The following is a 14,820-nucleotide window of genomic DNA, read 5'->3' as shown; positions in this document are numbered from 1 at the left end:
TCCTCATGCATGTGTGTTCCATGCAGCTCATATAGATATTAGTTATGCTCAGTTAACCCTCTGGAGGTCTTTGGTCAGTTTAGACTAAAAACACTGTTTTGCATTTTTTAAATGTTTGGTGTGATGGTTTGAAACATGGTTACTTTTGTAGCACTTGATATATGCACACACAAAAAAATGTTGATTAGAAAAGTGAATCATTGTAAAAAAAATAAATAAATAGTCACTTGTGATCTGAACAAACAGAGCAATAATGCACAATCTACAAATCATCCTTGTTGAGGTAGTCTACAATAATGCCTAAATATAGCCAAATGCAATACCTTGTAAAAGTACACTTCAAACGCAGCTAGTCAAAACACAGCCCTATTTATCTACAACACAAAATTACGCTGTGAAAACTGTTTTGGAGCATGAAATTCCCTCAAAATACAAAGTATTAATGTGATGAGTATTTGAGTGTGAGACTCAGATCTCTTTAGATCATAAAGTCATGCTGGAGATTCTAGCCGTCAGGTTTAGTTCATGTAGTTCTGGAGACATCCGTACATTCAGCTTCACTCAGGTCATAGTTCTAGGAATATCAGCAGTGAAAAACTTTACATGGGAAAAACCCCAACACAATCATTTCATTAGTGCTGACACACTTACTGTACATCTTAAAGGGAAAGCATGTGTTTTATTTGCTGTAGCAACACATCTCTTTTACAGTATGTTTTTCATTACTCTTCAGTTTTTCTGTGATCATGTGCTGACTCAGATAATACGAGCTGATGAATAATTATGAGATGTGTTTAACAGTTATTATTATGTTACACAAATGAGTCACTGTAGCCCTTGCTGGAGGTCAGATGACCCCTCTCACCCCTGTGCTGACATCACTTCCTCTAACGCTACAGGGAATGTTCCCATGTTTTGCTTCAAAGATGCTGCCAAAAGTCTCAAAAACTCGATCAGACGATTCGGTGTAAAATACAGCCAGTCCTCTGCTGTTCTAGTGTCAATTGGGACAGAATAATCTATCATTTGGCTAATATCAGATTTTCGTAACCTGAGGTTTAGCATTTGCTTATGGTTTGAACCCTTTGGTAACTACCCCAGATTGCTAACCACTAAGTTCCACAACCCCCACAGATTATTGCTCATGGTTTTGGATTACTGTGCTGATTTCCTGTAAACATATATTAAGGTTCGCACAGTCACACCCAAGCCACTGTCAAAAAAAAACTAAAAACATATACCATTATATAAATTAAAAACGCATGATTATGTAATAAAATCAATTGATGCTCATCCTGGTAACAGTGTAACAGTCCTCCATCAAAACTAATAACAGTGTTATGGTCCTACAAATGACTCAAGTGCATGAAATTGATCTTTAAATACAATGGGAGTCTTTTTTAATTAGTTATGTTTAAAAAAGGTTAAAAAAATGACTCTCATATACTCTAACTCACCCTCCCCATTTAAAAATAAAGAGTTAAATTCTATGCTGTAGCAATTTAGTAACATTAAAAAGGAATCTTTGATTAAAATTAACCCAAATTAATGCAAATGTTTGACATGAAAATTTGGTCTATGAGATTTTTAACCAATGTGTTTACAAAAGTCAGACAGTTTCGCTCTCTGACAGTAGATGGCGCTTTTAGAAGAGCAGAAATAACCTGATATCTCCGGGACACAAAGTGCTACATAAAACTTCAAGTATTTTTTATACTTGGCTTGTCTGCTCTATTTTTCTCCAGTTTTATGAAAAGAGATCAGAACACTTAAAAATCACTATTGCATTACATTGATGGTATACACATATTTGTTTCAGTCAGATGCATTAAAACCCATTCGTTCAAACTGCTGTGAACAGGCCTTCATTCACATCTGAAATGTCAAAACGTTCTTTTGAAAGACTTCAAAAGTTTTCGTTTATTTTTTTTCTTTTCTAGGCATCATCATCAGATATCCAGAAAGGGGGGCATATGAAAGTGAGTATATATTTTACTCAAGTGTGTGTGTGTGTGTGTGTGTGTGAGTACATAAACAAGTGTTTGATGATCATATTAACGCTGCTGTAAATATTTATCTGCAGGACGAGAAGCACACGCTTCCCAGCAGTTCACATGGTTGGTAAACACTCACACATTCAGAGGATTGAAGATGGGTTCAGTGTTCATTCGGCTTGTTTTCTCAACAGATTCCAATGAAGTTTTGCCTGAAAAACCTCCCAAAGCTGAGAGCAAACCAGCTGCATTTCTGCAAAGTATGGAACAACTTCTACACACATATATATATTTATATATATATTTTTAATAGGGTTGAAAAAAGTGGAAACTTTCCAAAACTTTCCAGAATTTTTGGAAACTTTCTGGAATTGATTTTTGGACATTTCTGAAACATTTGGGGATTTTTCCCATTTTCCTCATATGCATCAGACATTATATTGCTAAGAATATTGTAGCTTGTGTTTCCCTGCATGATGTGTGTGTGTGTGTGTGTAGTTGCTTCGCCTCCGTTCAGTCGGAACGGCGTTCTGCCCTGGAGATATGACAGCTTCACGGTGTTCTTGAGGGGTCTGGGATACAAGAACAATAGCCTGCACATCCAGCAGGACGGATACTATTACATCTTCTCCAAGATCTCTCACATGGAGAACTGCAACTTCTTCAAGCACCAGGTGATGCAGAGGACAGAGAGGTACAACTCCAAGGCCATCGAGCTGATGCAGAGCTCCAGGTAGTCCACAGCACACCACAGATCTCCTCAGACCACAGCTGCAAGCCGTAAAGCTCATCAATGCTTTTACTGTAGGTTCATCTGCGTGACCAATTTATCCCAATCGAGGGGCAACAGCTACCTGGGAGGCATCTTCCATCTGCTTAAAGGAGACAGTGTGTTCGTAATGGTCAGTAACAGCTCGCAGGTGCACGGAGACGTCTACGAGAACTTCTTTGGGGCCTTCATGGTCTAAATACGGACACACTGCTGCAAGAACGTCTCACACACACCCTCAGGTTCTCATTACAGTTTTAAAATATTATTTTACACATTTAGCGAATTGCTGCAATATAGAATTGTGCAATTATTATTTTTATTTCCGCATGTATATCAATATATTTAGTGTGAGTATGGCTGACTCCTGAGCCTCGGATCCGATGCCATTTCTCTGTAAGTTTTACGATGAGTTAGAGGCCCATTCTCAGGAAACCATTTGAAAGGAAATATATTTCTAATCACTTGTTTTTAAGTATTTGTACTATTTAAGAAATCATGTTTAAAATGCTTGTAAATTTGTTACTGTCATCTATCCTTTATCTATTATAAGCTGATGACAATTTATATACTGTACATAAACTCACCTAAAGGATTATTAGGAACACCTGTTCTATTTCTCATTAATGCAAATATCTAATCAACCAATCACATGGCAGTTGCTTCAATGCACAATGCGTGTGGTCCTGGTCAAGACAATCTCCTGAACTCCAAACTGAATGTCAGAATGGGAAAGAAAGGTGATTTAAGCAATTTTGAGCATGGCATGGTTGTTGGTGCCAGATGGGCCGGTCTGAATATTTCACAATCTGGGGTGCTTTTATCAAAACCATGGTTGCTAACTAAGTTAGCATCTTTGTTGGTTGCAATGCCATTTCCCATTGCCAGCCAACTAAGTTGCTAACAGGTTAGCAACTATGGTTTTGGGAAACGCACCCCTGCTCAGTTACTGGGATTTTCACGCACAACCATTTCTAGGGTTTACAAAGAATGGTGTGAAAAGGGAAAAACATCCAGTATGCGGAAGTCCTGTGGGTGAAAATGCCTTGTTGATGCTAGAGGTCAGAGGAGAATGGGCCGACTGATTCAAGCTGATAGAAGAGCAACTTTGACTGAAATAACCACTCGTTACAACCGAGGTATGCAGCAAAGCATTTGTGTCGCCACAACATGCACAACCTTGAGGCGGATGGGCTACAACAGCAGAAGACCCCACCGGGTACCACTCATCTCCACTACAAATAGGAAAAAGAGGCTACAATTTGCACAAGTTCACCAAAATTGGACAGTTGAAGACTGGAAAAATGTTGCCTGGTCTGATGAGTCTCTGATGATTTCTGTTGAGACATTCAGATGGTAGAGTCAGAATTTGGCGTAAACCGAATGAGAATATGGATCCATCATGCCTTGTTACCACTGTGCAGGCTGCTGGTGGTGGTGTAATGGTGTGGGGGATGTTTTCTTGTCACACTTTAGGCCCCTTAGTGCCAATTGGGCATCGTTTAAATGCCACGGCCTACCTGAGCATTGCTTCTGATCATGTCCATCCCTTTATGACCACCATGTACCCATCCTCTGCTGGTTACTTCCAGCAGGATAATGCACCATGTCACAAAGCTCAAATCATTTCAGATTGGTTTCTTGAACATGACAATGAGTTCACTGTACTAAAATGGCCCCCACAGTCACCAGATCTCAACCCAATAGAGCATCTTTGGGATGTGGTGGAACGGGAGCTTCGTGCCCTGGATGTGCATCCCACAAATCTCCATCAACTGCAAGATGCTATCCTATCAATATGGGCCAACATTTCTAATGAATGCTTTCAGCACCTTGTTGAATCAATGCCACGTAGAATTAAGGCAGTTCTGAAGGCAAACACAGTATTAGTATGGTGTTCCTAATAATCCTTTAGGTTAGTGTATATAACATGTCTCTGTTTGAAGTGAAAGGCAACATGAAACGGTTTTGATCATTTCTGACTGTCACTGTAATCTGAATTAAACTGGATTCCATGGGTCGCTGCATTCTGGAATGTTTCAGTGCGATTCATAATGTAACATGCATCTCAGCGTTGCTGTGTAAACCAGAGACTTCTGCTATGGTCAGGTTTATTTTTCTCAACTGTTGTTATGATGCAGCAATTGTTTCAGAGTATCTTTTTGAGCAAGTGCCACAGTGCTGAGGTATTTTACCACCACAGCAAGTCAAAAATACATTAAAGGAACACTTCACCTAAAAATTTTAATTTGCAGGCCATTCATCAGGTTTGTAGAAATGTAGCATTGCATCAGTGTCTCAGCAATGGATGCTCTGCAGTGAATGGGTGCCGTCAGAATGAGAGTTGATAAAACATCACAATGATCCACAGCACTCCAGTCCATCAGTTAACATCTGGAGAAGACAAAAGGCGAAACAAATCCAACATGAAGATAGCACCCGTTTACTGTAATGCTATATTTCTCTAAACCTGATGAAGAAACAAACTCACCCTATTCATGGATGGCCCGAGGGTGAGCACATTTCCATTCTTGGGTGAACTACTTTAAGTGCGTTCAACGAGACGATGCACTTGAATTGTTCAAACATTCTGGTGTGCGTTCACACTCTCGCACAGAGTGGAGGTGTGACATTGTTTGATGTTATTTATAAAAGTACATGTGTGTTTTGATATCGACTGGAATGTGCATTAAATGTGTATCTTAAAAAAAATTGAAATCTCTGAGTCTTCTCTAGCGAGCCACAATCGTCTTGCACAATGTCACTTATCTTCCTTATTTTCTAGCTCTCGCTTTCAACCTCACTGTGCTGAGTGCAGCGCTGCACTTCAAAGCCGCAGAGAGAACGACAGATAAAGAGAGAGAGGTGGAGGGAAGGAAGAGATAAGCAGGGAGATGTGTGGGGACGGCAGGATGTGGCGACACGAGGTGGAATCAGACAGAAAGGGGACAGTGCACAGGAACGGGGTTTTTGGAGGGGCCAGCGGTTGCATTTTCCTGACTCAGCGCATTTCTGCATTCACAACGGAAGTTTCCAAAACAACCTGCAGTCACCACAAATAAACAAACGGCTGTGTAGTTTCTTTTAGATTTTCTTTCCATTTGAAGAGCGAAAGACGAATCCCTGGTCATGTCTTCTATTCATCTCATGTCTAACTGGTATTACTCAAGCACACCGTGACCCACAGGTCAGATTTGGGGGTCTTGTTTGGCTGCTTCGTGAGGGTCGATTCGTCCCTGCTGGCAGATGCTGGTACTACACCATGTGGACTCAAAACCAGTGTTTCTCGTTTGATCTGGCTAGTTTTTCTCAGTAAAATAATAACTGATAATTTCTTGCTCTCACCAAATATGAATTTGTGAACTGTTTGTTTGCATCCTCACAAAAGAGTCCACCTGTCTACACTTTTTTGAACAAAAACTGCATGCAAATAAATCAAAATTCACATTGATTCACATTAAACTTGTCAAGTTTTTTTCATGAATCATTATAGTAGATGTTTTACGTGTAACATTTTTTTGTCATATAAAGAAATCATTAAATATGAGTTTTGTTTCTCTTTCTCTGCTGCTTTTGATGTCACAGCTCGGCACAGTCACAAAAAAATCTGAAAAAAAGAGAAGTAATAAATGTGTTTTAGTGCATATGTAAATTGCACACATCAGCTTTAAGGTGCAATGGCTGGAGGAATCTGAGCAGTGTTTCACAACTATAGGGTTTTTCACCTCATGTTCACGGAAAATGTCAACACATACCTAAAATTAAGACGATTACAACATGACACTTCTTAATATGTGAGAACATGACTTGGTTTCTCAGGATGTCCATCTCAGGGCTTCAGTTCACCTGACAATAAAAACCCCTTGAAAACAAGAGTTAACTGTATGAAGACTTGTGAAGGTAATGTGGCTTTAGAGTGAGTGCAAGATCTAGACGCCTAAAGCTCTCCTACACTCATTATAACTATGCAGTCGTGGTGTCATGGCATTTGAAACACCTGATGATTTCCTTCCACAGCAGCTCAAACTGCACCTAAAGTGAAAGTGAAAGTGATGTGACATTCAGCCAAGTATGGTGACCCATACTCAGAATTTGTACTCTGCATTTAACCCATCCATTGTGCACACACACAGAGCAGTGAACACACACACACACACACTGTGAACACACACCCGGAGCAGTTGGCAGCCATTTATGCTGCGGCGCCCGGGGAGCAGTTGGGGGTTCGATGCCTTGCTCAAGGGCACCTAAGTCATGGTATTGAAGGTGGAGAGAGAACTGTACATGCACTCCCCCCACCCACAATTCCTGCCGACCCGAGACTCGAACCCACAACCTTTCGATTGCGAGTCCGACTCTCTAACCATTAGGCCTCGACTTCCCAAATACTACATAAATACTAAATAATAAATAAACTCTACAACTTCTAAAATTACAAAGAAAAACACCCAATAACGCATGTAGAGCAGAATTAGGCTGATTCCCATTGATGATCAATATGCATAAAAGATCCCTCAAATTCATGCATCTTAAATCAAGTCCCACAGAATCGCTACATTTTAAAGCGCTACAAACCCAAGAACTGAACCCTGAAAAGAGTCCACTCAGTCAGCTAGTTCTGAGACTTACTAACCTGACTAACTCTGCTAACACTAACTAGTCTCAGACCAGCACTGCTTCTCATCCAAACATCAGAACCAATCAAACAATCTAAAAATACATATCTAGAACACTGGGATCAAGACTGTTTTTGTGACATATCAGGACACAACTCTGTATAATGTCATGGGTATGACACAGGTATTACAAGGAGAGGGAGACTTATGAGGACATAACCCATGTCCCCATTTTTCAAAACGCTTATAAATCATACAGAATGAGTTTTTTTGAGAAAGTAAAAATGCACAAAGTTTCCTGTGAGGGTTAGGGTTAGGTGTAGGGCCATAGAATATACAGTTTGTACAGTATAAAAACCATTACACCTATGGGATGAACACACTTTACACAAAAACAAACATGTGTGTGTGTGTGTGTGTGTGTGAGACCTCAGTGTGTCTGACCCTATTGTGCAGCACAGTGATCCTTTGTATGTTTGTGTGTTTCTATGTAAGTTAAAGATTGTGGTATCAAATGTTCACACATTATAATTTGTAGTTTGATTTTCTAAGATGTTATAATATTCAGTTCAGTCACTGTGATGTTCATTTAATTATTATTATTATTGCTATATTTTTTATATGTATACTAAGCTTTGGCAATATTGCATCATTTACATTCAATAAAGCAATTCTGAATAGATAGATAGATAGATAGATAGATAGATAGATAGATAGATAGATAGATAGATAGATAGATAGATAGATAGATAGATAGATAGATAGATAGACAGACAGGTAGACAGATAGATAGATAGATAGATAGATAGATAGATAGATAGATAGATAGATAGATAGATAGATAGATAGATAGATAGATAGATAGATAGATAGATAGATAGATAGATAGATAGATAGATCGATAGATCGATAGATAGATAGATAGATAGACAGACAGGTAGACAGATAGATAGATAGATAGATAGATAGATAGATAGATAGATAGATAGATAGATAGATAGATAGATAGATCGATAGATCGATAGATAGATAGATAGATAGATAGATAGATAGATAGATAGATCGATCGGTAGATCGGTAGACAGGTAGGATCTGTGGAGCTGCTGTGCTGCAGGAAGCTGTGAGAGTGTGAGTGAGAGATCGAGAGTGAGAGACGGGGGCGGTGAGAGCCTGTGCTTCTGTTTCAGCACTTTTCTTGCATCTTGGTGGAAGTTTCCAGAAAAACTCTATCTTTATACGCAACCATTTTCTCTTCTGATTTCTTTCTGTTACTCAGAGAGAAAGAGTGTAAGAGAGAGAGAGAGAGTGAGCAATGAATGGTATGAGAAAGAAAGAAAAACGAGCTGCTTGTTTCTTTCCGAGCATCAGCCTCTGTTCCTCTAAAGAGCATGATCAGAGAGAGCAAACTGAGCGACAGACAAACAAAGTCCTGCCTGAAACATCTGCTGATCCAGCACCACAAACACGTCCTTCTCATTTAAATCACAGTATGTCTGTTTAGAACAGATATGAACGTTTTGTCAGTGAACACATCTGTGGATCGTACAGTGATTGTCTAATGATGACAGGAGTGGAGCAGGTCCAGGGCCTGTTGAGAAGACAGTCAGAGATGCAGCAGTGTTTTCCTGAGCTCTGCTGAGAAAAAAGCTGTAAATACCAAGACAAATGTTTCACTTCTCCACATCCATCAACAGGTGGCAGAAGAGAACCGCCAGACCTCCTTCAGCAGAGACTCCCCTGCAAATGTGTTTGGATAAGCATGAATCATTTTTTTTATCTGTTTTTAATTTCTGAAGCAGGTCATAGAAGGACAAGGGCGCCTGCTGAAGTAGATTTGTTTGGAAACACAATTGCTGACATCACAGAGCTGTCAAATTTGCAGCTTGTTCATCTTCACTTAGCCTCTGTAAATGGGCGTCTAACAGCCACTGGCTACGTTTAAATGTCCAGTGAGACATTTATTAAATTATAGTTTATTGTGCATGTAAGACACATCTGCTGAGACATCCTCCCTAAACACGTCTCCTGCTGAGAAGCATGGCTTTTCCAACAGTAAGACTAGTGGACGCGGTTAGACATGCGGTAGGGCTCTTTCTCAATGTCTTTAGTCATGCAGACCTTTTTCTGCCTTGTAACATTTTCCAGTGAAACTGAAAGAAGCAGGAGACGGGCCAGTTCAGACAGCTGGCAGATTTTAAGCTCAGATAATGGCCTTTGTTCTAGTAGCTGTACTTGCATGACTAGAATACAGCTGTCTGGATGCAGCAGAGAGGTTAAATATAACAATATGATTCACTTATATTAATGTGAGAGAGGCTGAATCTGGCTGAACTGTATGCTTTCTAACACTAGGCTATTTCAGCAAAAGAAACAACATGTGTGACCCTGGACCATGAAACTAGTCATAACGGTCGATTATCTGAAAGATGAATAAGTACGATTTCCAATGATGTCTGGTTTGTTAGGAGGAAAATATTTGGGCCGAGATACAACTTTTTGAAAATCTGGAATCTGAGGGTGCAAAAAAAAATTAAATTTTGATAAAAATCGCCTTGTTCTTAGCAATTCATATTACTAACTAAAATTAAGTTTTGATTTATGTGTGGTAGGAAATTTACAAAATATCTTCATGGAACATGATCTTTGGCATAACAGAAAAATCTATAATTTTGGCCCATACAAATTTTTTTGCCTATTGCTAAAAATATACCCCAGCGACTTAAGACTGGTTTTGTGACCCAGGGTCACATTTATGAGACGGTCCATGTCAGATTTTGTTCTGGTTTGAGACTTGTGAATTTGGCAAACAATTTTTCTGAGTTTCCAGAAACAGATGCCTGGTTGGTTTCAAAAATGTCTGCCAAGTAAAAAGGGGACACTAACTTTGCACAACCAATCACCTTAACTACCTAAAAGTGATGACCAGTCAGCTTTCAAACAGCCAATATATGAAGATCAATCACATCATGAAAAATTACAGTTCATTTGTCTCACTGAAGCTCTTCTAGTTGCATTGCGTTGTTTTCCACCCACTGCCTTTGCGCAGATAAAACTGCCATGTAATGGCGTTTACAGCTCATTCTACTTTCAGAATTAATTTTTTCAGGTGAAACGGGAAACAAAAGAGATCAGTGACATCAGAAATAAAAGCTGTATCAGAGACAGAGCGTGAGACATTTCGTTTTTCTTTAGAATGAATGTGCTCTGACGAATAGTTCACAAAAAGAACAAAATCATTTATTGCGAAAGTCAGTTCTGGCTCATGCCAAGTATTAATGTCTGCGTCTTGGTAGAGTCTCTCTGCACATTCAGTTTCTGAACTCTCACTCTCGCTTGCTTCCAGTCAGAAATCAAGAAGCAGATCTCACACTGACTCAAGTTGTTTCCAGATGCTTTGCACAGAATTAGCACATTTTTTACATCCGGTGGAGAGATACGAAGCAATGATTTCTTAGTCGAGTGTCTGCCTGCATTCATGCAAACTTCACTTGGAAGGAAACTCAACAGGCATGCATCGTGTCGTCTCTCAAACATCTCCGTGTATTTGCTTCTTCTGCAGCATCTGCTGACAATATTTGGTCTCAAGCAAACTCAGGCTGTTTGTTTGTTTGTCGAGTTTGTGCGGATGTGTCGGCATGTGGTGAGGACTGAAACCTGTTCTCGCACCTCTGACAGAAAGTGACGCGAGCGAGATGGCCTGTATACAGAGCAGAACTTTCCTCGCATGGGGTCTGATCAGACCTCACCACAGGAAAGAAAGTCACACATGAGATACCATCTCAACCGGTTCTCTCACACATTAACACAATCAAATGGAGATTTCTGTCCTCCTTTACTCTCCCTCATCTGAGGAAATGCCAAAAGTCTCAATATTAACCCAAACATTTCTTCATTCAAACATTCATTTTATTACTCTATATATTTAATCTTATATAACTATAACCAGATGACAACTTCCGACTCATTTGTGTCTGTTCTAATGTTTTCCAGTTGATGCTTAAATGAAACAACTATAAACTCCATCATAACTCTAAAAGATCAACATCTGAGCTGCAACATGAGCAGAAACAAATGCTGAAGAGAGTTATCACCTCACGCTCTCACCCCAACAAACAGCCCACAGTTCTGTAAAATGAACATTTTGTATTTTATTAAATATTCTCAGTTAACAAAATAAAGCATTCCACACACTGTCATCATTGTTACATTCATCTCAAGAGTTCCTGAGTTTGTTAGCATTCATACGGTGCTTTCCTTCACACCAGACGCACAACACAAGCGCGTGTTCATGAAGAGATGTGAAGACATGCAGCTTTTTGAGTTCTTCAACATACAGTCAAACGTAAAGACCAAACCGAGGCACTAGTGTTGATGTGCGGGTCAAAGTTCACTCATCATTTCTGTGATGTACCTAAACATCAGTAGAATAATACAGTACATGCAATCAGTGAAGGAAAGGGTTTGGTCAGACACCTCGCACACGTAGTGATGTCTACAACGGTTTTGAACACACACTATGTACAGTATACACAAAATACGAATATAAATATTGCAAATGTTTAAAATGTTAAACGCATATAAATATATTTAAATTATAAATAGTGCTCAAGAAGCATTGCTTATCCGTTCAAGTCCAGAATTGCATTTTCTGAGCTTTTGTTGTAGAGGCAAACCTGCGATATTTGGCAGAATGCATTCGAATATTGTGGCTAAAATGTTAAAGAGTCACTCTTTCTGGTAGCTGAAGGCATTGCCAAATAAGCCAAGACAGTCTGCTGACATTAGTGGAGTCCTGCTCATCGCAGCATTAGAAACAGTCCTGAGTAAATCACAGTTACGTGACTCAAACGAGCAGCCCGAAAGCAGTTCCTCTCGTGATCACGTGTGATGTACCGCTCGTAATCCGTCCACCAGAAACATCCCAAAGCCAGAGTCATTCATCTCCAGTTTCCAGTCTGATGAGCCTTTAAACTGGGATTTGGCTACAATGCGCTCTCCATTTTCCGGAAAGGTAACGACACGCCAACATGTCTTGCTTATGGGTGTGTCTTCCCTCCATTCATGCAGTGAGACGGTGCAGGTGAGCTCCACATTATTGAGCCGATTATTAAAGCTGACTGTGAATTGGTCAGATGGACCAGATGGACATATTCCAGCACAGGAAAAAGTGAGCTGGACGTACAGGAAGTAGCTTCCGCTCTCATTCACGTTCAGCACATTCTGTTTTTTATCATAGCTGTAGAGAGAGCCGATGGTTTGACCTCTTCCATACGCGATAGATTCCCACGCCATCACACCTGATTTGAGTTCACCTGCAGGGTGGAGACAAAGAGACACGCTCAGTCCCAAGACTTTCACAGAGGAGATCAATGTGCAAAGTAATATTCCGGGTTAAATACAAGTTAACTAAGTTTTTATGTTTAAATCCACAAGGTTTTTTTGTTTGTTTTTTTTTTTGCATAATTTAAAGTTCAAAATGTGAAATATAATGGCATGAAACTTACTTTCAGTGGCCCTCAGGTAAGCAAAATTCTGCATCTAGAAAAAAGAAGACAGAGGAAACGAGACATCAGAGACAGGTTCAACATAGCAGGTTCAGGTCTGATTCAGTTCTCATAAATACATTTTAGCTCTGCAGCATTATTGAGATGCTACATGGATAGATCTACAGTAGAGATTCAAATATTATTTGTTTCATTAAAGGTTCTTCAGATTGCAGTTAATTAAAACACTCATTCTTTTTTGCACCTCCAAACATGAAAATACTATGCTATCATAAACAAGAATGACTTAATTTACAAACTCACCTTATATGCGTTTCCGGTCTCGGGGAACGGCGCAACCAACGCGTCCGCGGATCCGTCTAAGTGTCGCGTCGTCCGCTTGTTTATCTCGTCCTCGATGTGTTTGGCGAAGTACAGCGCGCCCGCGAGCGCGACCATGAACATGAAGAAGAGCGCGATCACGGACACGGTGAGGAAGGTGTCCAGACACCGGCCGCGGGAGCGCGCAGCGGGCGACTGGCTCTCAACATCTGTGGACGCGGACATCTCGAGAAACAGCGTGTAAATAAAGTGATACATCCACAGCAGGTGCACTCTTTTATGCAGAAGTGCAGGAGGCGGAACTAACGGGTTTCCCTCGTCACCTCCTCACCCGCCCACGGGAGACAGAAAGAGAGACCCAGACACGAAGAGGGACGTTCAGAGAAAACCCGTCTAACTTTCCGCTTCTTTCGGTTTTGCTCAAACGGAGGTGGAAATCGGGAGGAGAGTAAAGTGTGAATTTCTGTGACTGGCTCTGTATTCCGCTCGTTAATTCATGGAATATCGTACTAGGCTACATTTATCCTCTCACTTCAGCATGTCATATCATATCATGTCTTTCAAACAGTTTGTGTAAGACATGAGAGGCTTTAGCATGCTCTGTTGTAAAAGCTGTGTACACACTTACACCGACATATAAAGTTCTCGATTCGGATTTTGTTTACAAAACGTGGCACAGACCAAAGGGCCTATAGGCTACAGGAGATGCTGAACTCATTCACATGAACAAAACACTGAAACTTTGTAATTCATGTTTTAATGTTTAAGTACATTTTATTTTGATATTTAACATTTTGTAATTTTGCATTTAAAAGTAATGGTTTTAGGCCTTAGATTTGATTTCAAAACAGCCTGGCAGCCAGTGGAGGAGGCCCCCCTTTACATCCATTCACAAACCATTATTTCACTATAGTCTGATTTCAGATTTGTAACATTGTATTAATGGCGCATATTCTCCCAGAGACGACGAGAGACTAATCTGCTTCAATATATGCAGATAACAGTAGGCTATATAGGTGTCTTAAATTCCTTAATATCTCTCATATGATCTGTATAGTGAAAAACAGACAAGAAACGGACAGTTTGTTTTTGAAAATCAGTGCATGAAATAAAGTGGCCCTTATAGGCCTATAATTCATTGTATACATAAAAAATAAAAAATCAATGAGGAGTAAGCTAATAGCCTAATCTTCTATTATCCTCACAGCGTGTCATGCAGTGATGTGCTATGTAATTATTGCTGTGTACATTAATTGTAATATAATAATAAAAGTAACATAATAATAATAATAATAATAGGCAAAATAATCATAAGAATGTGTAGGCCTAATTGGAAACGCTAAATGAAATGCATCTTTAGGGATTTTATAATGAAAGAGTTTTTGTTTTTATTTTAAAGTAATAATTCCAAGCTTTCTTTAGGTTTATTCAAGTCAGTGAGGCAAGTATTTGCTGAGTTTCGGTTTATCAGAAACCGAAACAGCAGAAAGCCTCCCGGTTTTTTTCTTTTCTTTATTTTATAAAAGTACACCGTTTTGTTGATATTGTGAGTGTACACGAATAAAAGTAGACTCTTTTCTTTTCTGAATACTGTATTACTCTTACCTTCATGATCA

At 39.6% G+C, this 14,820-nt stretch overlaps 2 protein-coding genes across 2 annotated transcripts in view; one reads left to right on the top strand and one right to left on the bottom strand.

The window, feature by feature from the left end:
• LOC132141762 (uncharacterized) overlaps window positions 1–3,377 on the top strand; it is a 3,647-nt gene extending 270 nt beyond the window's left edge. Inside the window, exons 1-7 of the mRNA XM_059551424.1 lie at window positions 1–73; window positions 473–545; window positions 1,941–1,979; window positions 2,084–2,254; window positions 2,493–2,727; window positions 2,803–3,007; window positions 3,097–3,377. The exon at window positions 1–73 is cut by the window's left edge and continues 270 nt beyond it. Coding sequence (XP_059407407.1) covers window positions 1–73; window positions 473–545; window positions 1,941–1,979; window positions 2,084–2,254; window positions 2,493–2,727; window positions 2,803–2,962 — 751 coding nt within the window. The 3' untranslated portion in view covers window positions 2,963–3,007; window positions 3,097–3,377. The remainder of the gene's footprint in view (window positions 74–472; window positions 546–1,940; window positions 1,980–2,083; window positions 2,255–2,492; window positions 2,728–2,802; window positions 3,008–3,096) is intronic.
• An 8,125-nt stretch (window positions 3,378–11,502) lies between these two features.
• On the bottom strand, window positions 11,503–13,884 carry LOC132142079 (uncharacterized). The gene is made up of 3 exons (XM_059551718.1): window positions 13,187–13,884; window positions 12,884–12,917; window positions 11,503–12,691 (listed from the first exon to the last, which is right to left on the bottom strand). Exons 1-3 carry the CDS (start codon window positions 13,460–13,462, stop codon window positions 12,258–12,260), a joined length of 744 nt encoding a protein of 247 aa, XP_059407701.1. The 5' UTR covers window positions 13,463–13,884; the 3' UTR covers window positions 11,503–12,257.
• Between the last annotated feature and the right edge of the window lie 936 nt (window positions 13,885–14,820).

This window comes from Carassius carassius, chromosome 6 (genome assembly GCF_963082965.1).
Source record: "Carassius carassius chromosome 6, fCarCar2.1, whole genome shotgun sequence".
Classification (NCBI taxonomy): Eukaryota; Metazoa; Chordata; class Actinopteri; order Cypriniformes; family Cyprinidae; genus Carassius; species Carassius carassius.
Note: the sequence above shows the minus strand (reverse complement) of the source record. Positions and strands in the feature narration are given on the sequence as shown.

Excerpts from the sequence above, each read along its gene's own strand:
- LOC132142079 (XM_059551718.1), bottom strand. The coding sequence starts at position 13,462 with ATGTATCACTTTATTTACACGCTGTTTCTCGAGATGTCCGCGTCCACA. Across the intron at positions 12,918-13,186 it reads AGACCGGAAACGCATATAAG|ATGCAGAATTTTGCTTACCT; the intron begins GTGAGTTTGTAA and ends TCTTTTTTCTAG. Across the intron at positions 12,692-12,883 it reads TTACCTGAGGGCCACTGAAA|GTGAACTCAAATCAGGTGTG; the intron begins GTAAGTTTCATG and ends TCCACCCTGCAG.